General features: G+C 38.2%; 3 protein-coding genes across 3 annotated transcripts; 2 read left to right on the forward strand and 1 right to left on the reverse strand.

Moving 5' to 3' along the window:
- The first annotated feature begins 1271 nt into the window (after positions 1–1271).
- LOC106302964 (glutathione S-transferase T3-like) lies at positions 1272–2201 on the forward strand. The gene is made up of 2 exons (XM_013739356.1): positions 1272–1297; positions 1766–2201. Exons 1-2 carry the CDS (start codon positions 1272–1274, stop codon positions 2199–2201), a joined length of 462 nt encoding a protein of 153 aa, XP_013594810.1.
- Positions 2202–4542: 2341 nt separating this feature from the next.
- Positions 4543–5021, forward strand: LOC106302965. The gene is made up of 2 exons (XM_013739357.1): positions 4543–4653; positions 5010–5021. Exons 1-2 carry the CDS (start codon positions 4543–4545, stop codon positions 5019–5021), a joined length of 123 nt encoding a protein of 40 aa, XP_013594811.1.
- A 269-nt stretch (positions 5022–5290) lies between these two features.
- LOC106306632 (elongation factor Tu, chloroplastic-like) lies at positions 5291–6940 on the reverse strand. The gene has a single exon (XM_013743311.1). The coding sequence runs from the start codon at positions 6922–6924 to the stop codon at positions 5503–5505; it is 1422 nt and encodes a 473-aa protein (XP_013598765.1). The 5' UTR covers positions 6925–6940; the 3' UTR covers positions 5291–5502.
- Between the last annotated feature and the right edge of the window lie 1036 nt (positions 6941–7976).

The raw sequence follows: 7976 nt of genomic DNA on the forward strand, positions 1-7976 counted from the left end.
GTGAGATCAATTCTTTAACAATGCTAGGCACTTGTGTCTCAAAATTGTATGCTTAGCATATCTATCTCCCTCTCTCTTTACTTTCTTGAACTCATATGACTCTGTTATAGACTTGTATTATTGTTATGCAATTTAAATAGAAACCCTCTGTTCAGAAAAAAAAATTACATATACATCCTGGTTCGCGTATTTGAGTAAAGCATCTTCTGCTATACTTGCATTAGACCATCAATATCGCAGACTTTAGTGGGGTTTTTAAACAAAAAGAGTGATTTAATTAAATCAAAATTAATTAGAAAAGTTATTACCGATTCTTAGTTTAGGTTTTTTGTGATCGATTATTTGGTGGGTTTTAAACCACGTGTCACCAAATCAGAGGACCGAACTTTATTTTTCTTTTTCTTTTCTTTCTTTTTTTTGTTCTCTTTCTCATTCTTTCGTGTTCTTTGTTTTCTCCGTCAAGAGGAGAGATCCAAATCGAAGACGTCTCATCCGCCTTCTCGGCCGAAACCGAAGACCGACGACGTCTCTCTGACTCCGTCGTTGAGTCTCGTCCCACTTGTCTCGTCTTCTCCGTCAGATCAAGGATCGAAACCGAAGACCGAAGACGTCTCTCTGGCTCCTCAGGGAGATTCCTACTACTTCATGTGAGGGTCGACGACTCTGTCCGTGTTGACGGCGATTCCTCCGTCGGTCTTTCAGCTCTCGCAAACGATCTCTTCAACGTGGAGATAAGTTCCCAACTATTTACATCCTTCTCATTTCAATTATGAATGCATGTGATAGTAGTTAAGTTGATGAATGGTGATTACGGTTATAAGTTTTGTGTATCATTGTAAAGCTTTAGCCTTTGATCAAAATTTGTAGGCTTTTTAAATGTTTAGTTAAAAAGTCATGAGGATACAATGAGATTGTTAGTTAATCTTGAAACTAGTACTGAAGATCAGAGTGGAACTTAAGTGTCGTGTAGTGTTGTCTGAAATCTGTTTAGATCATTTTCTGATTTGTCAAACAATTTGATTTCTGACTATAGTATCGTTCTAACAGTTTATTGGTTACTTGGTTTGACTTGGTTTGCGTAGATGAATCATGTGAGGGGGCAAAGATCAGAGTGAGGACGCAAAGATCAGAATGATCTGACTACTTGAGACTTTAGGTTAGGTATGTGTGCTACTTCTTGCTTTTTTCTTAATTGCTTTCCTCTGCATAGTTATTAGGATAATAAATGCTGGTTAGAGTTAGGTTATGGTTGTGATGAATGCTTCCGATTAATGGGTGTGATGAATGCTTCAGTTAGGTAGTTTAACTCTGATGAAAGCGTGTTGTGACTGTGTGGTAGATAATAAATTTGTTAGATACATGTCTAATCATCTCTACTCAACTAAAATGAAAGCTCTCAAGTCTTCTTCTATTTTCCTGTATTAAGACGATCTTCTTCTCTTCTCCTGTATTTAAACCGCTTGTTTCTCTCTTTCTTTCATCTTGAAACATATTTCTTCTGCTTCCTCTCCTCTTTTCATGTATTAAACCCTCTCTTCTGTCACATACTAGGATATGGATTCTAGTAATCCATTTAGTCAGACATCCAATTTTGTTGATCTGTTGAACAGTCAAAAAAATACTGACTTTCCTGAAACCTATCCGTATGCAAGTTTTTCACATGGATCATCACAACTCCCTAGGCAAACTTCAAGCTTCTGTGAAGTCTCAACGATAGAGCGTAGAGAAAGAAATGGACAGTCACTGATGATCTTGTGCTCATTAGCGCATGGCTAAACACGAGCAAAGACCCTGTGGTGGGCAATGAGCAGAAAGCATGTGCATTATGGCAACGCATTGCAGTGTACTTTGCAGCAAGTCCGAAGGTGGAAAAAGGTGAAGCCCGAGAGGCCATTCAGTGCAAGCAAAGGTGGCAGAAGATGAATGATCTTGTGTGCAAGTTTTGTGGAGCTTATGCGGCTGCAACAAGGCAGAAAACAAGTGGCCAGAACGAGGCTGATACTGTAAAACTTGCACACGAAATCTTCTACAATGATCACAAGATTAAATTTAATCTTCACCATGCTTGGGAGGAGCTCAGGAATTACCAGAAATGGTGTAAAATTGCTAGTTCCAAGATTGATGGAAGCGGAAAGAAGAGAAAGTATGACGATGGAGCACAATATGAAAGCTCTCAAGCCACTTCCAATCTCGGAGATTAACCACCGAACCGTCCTCCTGGTGTCAAGGCTGCGAAAGGAGCATCTGGTAAGAGAAGTATAGCGGATCACCAAGCTGTCACTCACTTTCAGACCATGTGTTCTATTAAGGAGAAAGATTTGGCGGTTAAGGAGAGAGTTTCGAAGATGTCTTTGCTTGACGGTCTCATTTCCAAAAAAGATTCACTTTCTGAAGCTGAAGAAGCTCTAAAGCAGAAGTTACTAACGGAGATGCTTAGTAATTAGTGCCCCTTGTTCTGTTTTTCTAGGTTTCATGTTCTGTTTGTCATTAAGGTTTCATGTTGTCTTTAAGTCGCCCTAATTATGTATGTTAGTTTAACCTGAAAAATGTATGAGTCTCTGTTCTTGTATAATTATAAAAAAAGTTTCTTCTGTTCTCTGTTTCATGTTATGTGTTGTATGTCTTTATGTTTCACGTTTTAATAATTGTGTGTGATGTGTTTCTGTTTCTTTGTGCAGAGAAATGAAGAAAGTGTCTGTTTGTTTGTGTCACAAGAGCATGCAGAGATATGAAGTGGACACAAGATGCACGTTCAGTCACAAGAGCATGCAGAGATATGCAGAGATATGAAGAGAAGTTTGTTTGTTTGTGTCACGAGCTGTGTATGTGGGCTTCTCAAAGTCACGAGTGTGTCTCATTATGTAAATATTGTCTTTGCTTTTTCTAGTTTGTTGTTTTCCTATAGTCACGAGTGTAATATGTTATGTCTTTTGTTATATAAACGGTTCATTCACGAAGCATTTGAATCAGAAATTCTTCTTCTCTCCCAAAGTTCTTTACTAAGTTCTTTTCTCCCAAAATCTCTCCTGAAAACTAATTTTTTTTAAAAAACTTTCCATCTCTTCATCACAAATATGGCTTCTTCATCACATAACACTTTTGAGGGAGAGGGAGTTGATGATGAAACGTTTGATCAATATTTCGATCAAACGTTTGAAAATTTATCCATTGAGTGTGATCGAGAAATCAGAAAAAAAAAGAAAAAAACGAGTCCATATCGAACGGAATCGTGAAGAAGGCGATGTACTTTTATGGAATGATTATTTCTCCGCAAGTTACTTACTCTGTCAATGGAAGAGAGTATCATTTGGCTTACTATCTCACTGATGGGATTTATCCGAAATGTGCAACTTTTATCCAATCTATTTCAATACCACAAGGTCCGAAAGCGACTTTATTTGCTCAATATCAAGAAGCTGTCCGAAAAGATGTCGAACGTGCTTTTGGAGTCTTGCAAGCTCGTTTTGCCATTGTTAAAAATCCATCACTTTTTTGGGATAAAGACAAAATTGGGAGGATTATGAGAGCATGTATCATACTCCATAATATGATAGTAGAAGACGAACGAGATGGATACAGTCATTTTAATGTTTCAGAGTTCCAACCATGACAAGACACCGGAACTTCACAGGTCGATCTCACATATTCTACAGATATACCTTCAAATATTACTAATATGATGGGTGTTCGAACTAGAATTCGTGATAGACAAATGCATCAACAGCTCAAAGCTGATTTGGTTGAACATATGTGGAGTAAATTTGGACGTGATTAAGACAACAACTGAGTTTGAAATGTTTCTTTCAAAATATTCTCGATTATTGTACTAGTCTTTATTTTTATGTTTTTTTTAAATCTATGTTTTAAATGTTATCTTTTAATATGTTTTTTAATAAATAAATTTTATCTTTAAAAAAAAAATAAGAAACCCTAATTAAGAAACTCCCATTGGACCGCTAAAAATGATAGTTTCTTAACAACAATCCTTAACCCCACTTAAGTAGAGTTAAAATATTAAATAATCACTAAAAAAAAACCTTAAGGATCAAGGGATAATTATGCTCTTAGTCATGTATTTCTAGTTTGTTTTATCCATCGTTGTCTTTTATAGACATGCATGTGCCGGCGTGTGGCACTCGGATAGGTGGCTCATATACCTTATTGGATCTCTATGTTGGATGATGATGTAAACCAGTGCTTTGAACGCAGAGTGATCTGTCATCAATGTTTTCAACGCAAAGTGTCTTGTAATCACTCATCAGTGTGTTAAACTAAATGCAAATGTTTTTCAGTTTGTTTTTGGTCAAAAATGTTTTCATACTTGATCTCACAACATTACCTGTACTTGTGCGAACTTGTAAAATAATCTTTTCTATGGGAAACTACTTGTTCCATTTGGCTGACAGACAGATGGTACTTACATAAGATAAATAAAATATTTTGTTGAGTTTTGGAATATTTTATGGAATTTAAACCTATCATTATGGGTATTAATAGATATGAAGTGACTGAGAAAAAAAAATCCAAGAGAGGGAGAGAGAAATGGAAGAAAAGAGTGATTGGCTATTGAGATTTGCTGTGTTTTTTCTAGTAGTTCTTGTGGTCCCTACCCAAACAGAATGTGTTCTTCCCTCTCGACAAGAACCACTTCCTGTACTCATTGGTTCATGTTTCTATCTTCCTTTATTAGAAATCATGTCTGAATGTTATACCTGAGAGTCTGAGACCGAGTTTGTTTATATGGCACAACTACATTAAGCTTAATTTAAATTCATTGCTAGAAAATCTTACAAAACTTAAAACAAGATTTACGTACTTGGTTTTTGTTTCACTTATAGAAGAGATTTACAGGAAGGAAACTGATTTTCAGCTGGACTAATCAGATATATGTTGGCAATTCAAACATCAAAAAAGCTAGTGGTGATGACTTTCATCTTCATATATAATGTGTCTAGTCTCTGTTTCACCAGCATCTCTTACTAATACAGATTCAAATTTATCATTTACAGGAAGGAAACTGATGTTCAGCTCGACCGAAAAGATACATGTTGGCAAATCTAAAAGTAAAAAAGCTAGTGGTGATGTCTTTCATCTACATAATCTCCACTCTGCGTTTCACCAGCATCTCTTCTAATACTCTGAAGCTATCAAGTTTCAAGCCTCCAATTCTATATATTATAGAAAGTATGAATGTGTTTTCTTGTCAGGCATGTTAAAGCCTCGAAGCATGTTATTGGTATGTATGTTCATGGTGTTCAAATTCTAAGAAATTTTTGGGCCATTACCGAAGCGTATGGACACTAGCTACAATTCAGACGGAAGAATATATGACATTTTTGATTCTGAATACTCACAGAAAATGGTGAAAAATATGATAAACAAAACTAACTGCAAACCAAATTTCAAGAGTTTCTTAATCATTAGGAACCCCCACAAAAATATAACACCAAAAGAACACAAGAACAAGCTTGCTATGGCGAAACGCTTTACCCGCTAGTTCCTTTATTCGAGAATAGTCTGAATCACTCCAGCACCAACAGTCTTCCCACCTTCTCTAATAGCAAACCTCATCCCTTGTTCACAAGCAACAGGCACGATAAGCTCCACAACAATCTTGACCCTATCACCGGGCATAACCATCTTGGACTCCTCATCCTTATCATTCATAATCTTAGTCACTTTACCAGTAACATCAGTCGTCCTCATGTAAAACTGCGGTCTGTAACCCGCGAAAAACGGAGAATGTCTTCCACCTTCTTCCTTCTTCAACACATACACAATGGCTTCAAACTTGGTATGAGGAGTAATCGATCCGGGCTTAGCTAAAACCATACCCCTCTGAATATCAGCCTTTTGTATACCTCTAAGCAACAATCCTACATTGTCTCCAGCCATTGCTTCATCAAGAATCTTCTGAAACATCTCAACTCCTGTAACAGTGTAGTTCCTTGTCTCTCTTAACCCGACCAAATCAACAGTCTCTCCAACTTTCACAGTACCTCTTTCGACACGACCCGTAGCGACCGTACCACGACCGGTGATCGAAAACACATCTTCGACAGCTAACAAGAAAGGCAAGTCCGTTTGTCTTGTCGGAATAGGGATGTAACTATCAACGGAATCCATCAACTCGTAAATTTTATCCACCCATTTGTTCTCACCTCTCTTCACGTTAGGATTCGCAGTGAGAGTCTCCACAGCTAACAAAGCGGAGCCGGAGATAATCGGAATATCATCACCGTTGAACTCGTAAGACGAGAGAAGCTCACGAACCTCAAGCTCAACGAGCTCCAAAAGCTCAGCGTCATCAACCTGATCCTCTTTGTTCAAGAAGACGACCATGTCGGGAACGCCAACTTGCTTCGCCAAAAGAATATGCTCTTTAGTCTGAGGCATAGGACCGTCGGCGCCGGAAACGACGAGGATAGCTCCGTCCATCTGAGCAGCTCCGGTGATCATGTTCTTGACGTAATCTGCATGGCCAGGACAGTCGACGTGAGCGTAATGACGATTCTCAGTCTCGTACTCGACGGTAGCAGTGTTGATGGTGATTCCACGAGCTCTCTCCTCCGGGGCCGCGTCGATCTCGTCGTACTTCTTGGCGACGCTGTTTCCCATGGAAGCTAAGGCCATGGTTAGAGCGGCGGTTAAAGTGGTTTTCCCATGGTCGACGTGGCCGATTGTGCCGATGTTGACGTGAGGCTTCTTCCTCTCGAATTTACCTCTGGCGGCGCGTACGGTGAAGGCGCGGCGGAGGGGGTGAGGGTAAGAGGTGGGGACGGAGAGGGAAGTGAATGAAGGGAGGAAGGAGGAGGAGAGAGTTAGGGAAATGGTTGGAGAAGGGGAAGAGGAAGGAGAAGCAGCGTAGGGGAAAAAAAGGAGTCTAGTGGAGGAAGAAGTAGCGGCGGGAGAAGAAAACGCCATGGGAAAAGCAGAGGAGGTTTTTTAGTCAAAAAAAAAAAAAGCAGAGGAGGAGGAGGAGAGTGAAGACGTTTGCGTGTGGAGTGTTATTTGTAATGGGGGAGAAAACGTATGGAGGCAAAAAATGAAGGGCTCTTATTTAAGCCTATCCGTTGCAGTGTGTGTGCCAAATCCTAATCTTTTTATTTACCTTTAGTTTCAATTTTTATCCTTTTTCCTAAAATTAATTTAAAATATATTTATATTGTGGACTGAGGTTAGAATCTTAATTTTTTAGAGCATGATTAACCTGAGATTTTTAGGATTGAGTTATTAGCAGAAGTTAAAGAAACTATTTCTTAATTTTTAAGTAAAAAAACTAAGAACCGGTTCTTAAAGTCAGAACCTCGGGTTAATCATGGTCTTAGAACATGATTATCGCCGGAAATTAGTAGGTTTCTTAATAAATTTTATGGTTTGGGTTCCACAAAAACTTCTAAAATCGGTTTCAGAAGTCGTGACTTCACTGACATATGGCGACCACGATTGATGCATTTTTAAAATTTGTTTTTTTAATCAGACAAAAAAAAAATTAGCCCAGGAAACCGTACACTACGTTATAGTGATAATCATGGTCTTATTCCAAAGCCAATTTATTATTAATAAAATAATTTCATTGGTAGGGTGGTAAACTAGCTGATGTGTGTTCAGTGTTCGTGGCCATTTCTTCGCTTACGTGTAGACTTTTAGACCAACAAAACAATACTGTTTGAAGAGAACAAATCGTGTCATTTTTGCACACACTTGTCAGAGTTGACGTAGACACTAGGCGAGTCACATTCAAATTCAATCCATTCCGTCATTACACATTTTACAGCAGACATTTAGGATAGGCTTATAAGGATTGAGAATTTGTGAGTGTAGCCGGTTTTATCACCGGAATGTACAGCTCGGCGCATATATAAAATAATAAATGTATGTTACAAAAAGAAACTTTTACATTCATATTATAAATTATACCCATTATGTCTAAATATGTCTTGATGTTGTAAATAGAAGGTTTTAGAGACTGAATA

This window comes from Brassica oleracea, chromosome C7 (assembly GCF_000695525.1).
Source record: "Brassica oleracea var. oleracea cultivar TO1000 chromosome C7, BOL, whole genome shotgun sequence".
Taxonomy (NCBI): Eukaryota; Viridiplantae; Streptophyta; class Magnoliopsida; order Brassicales; family Brassicaceae; genus Brassica; species Brassica oleracea.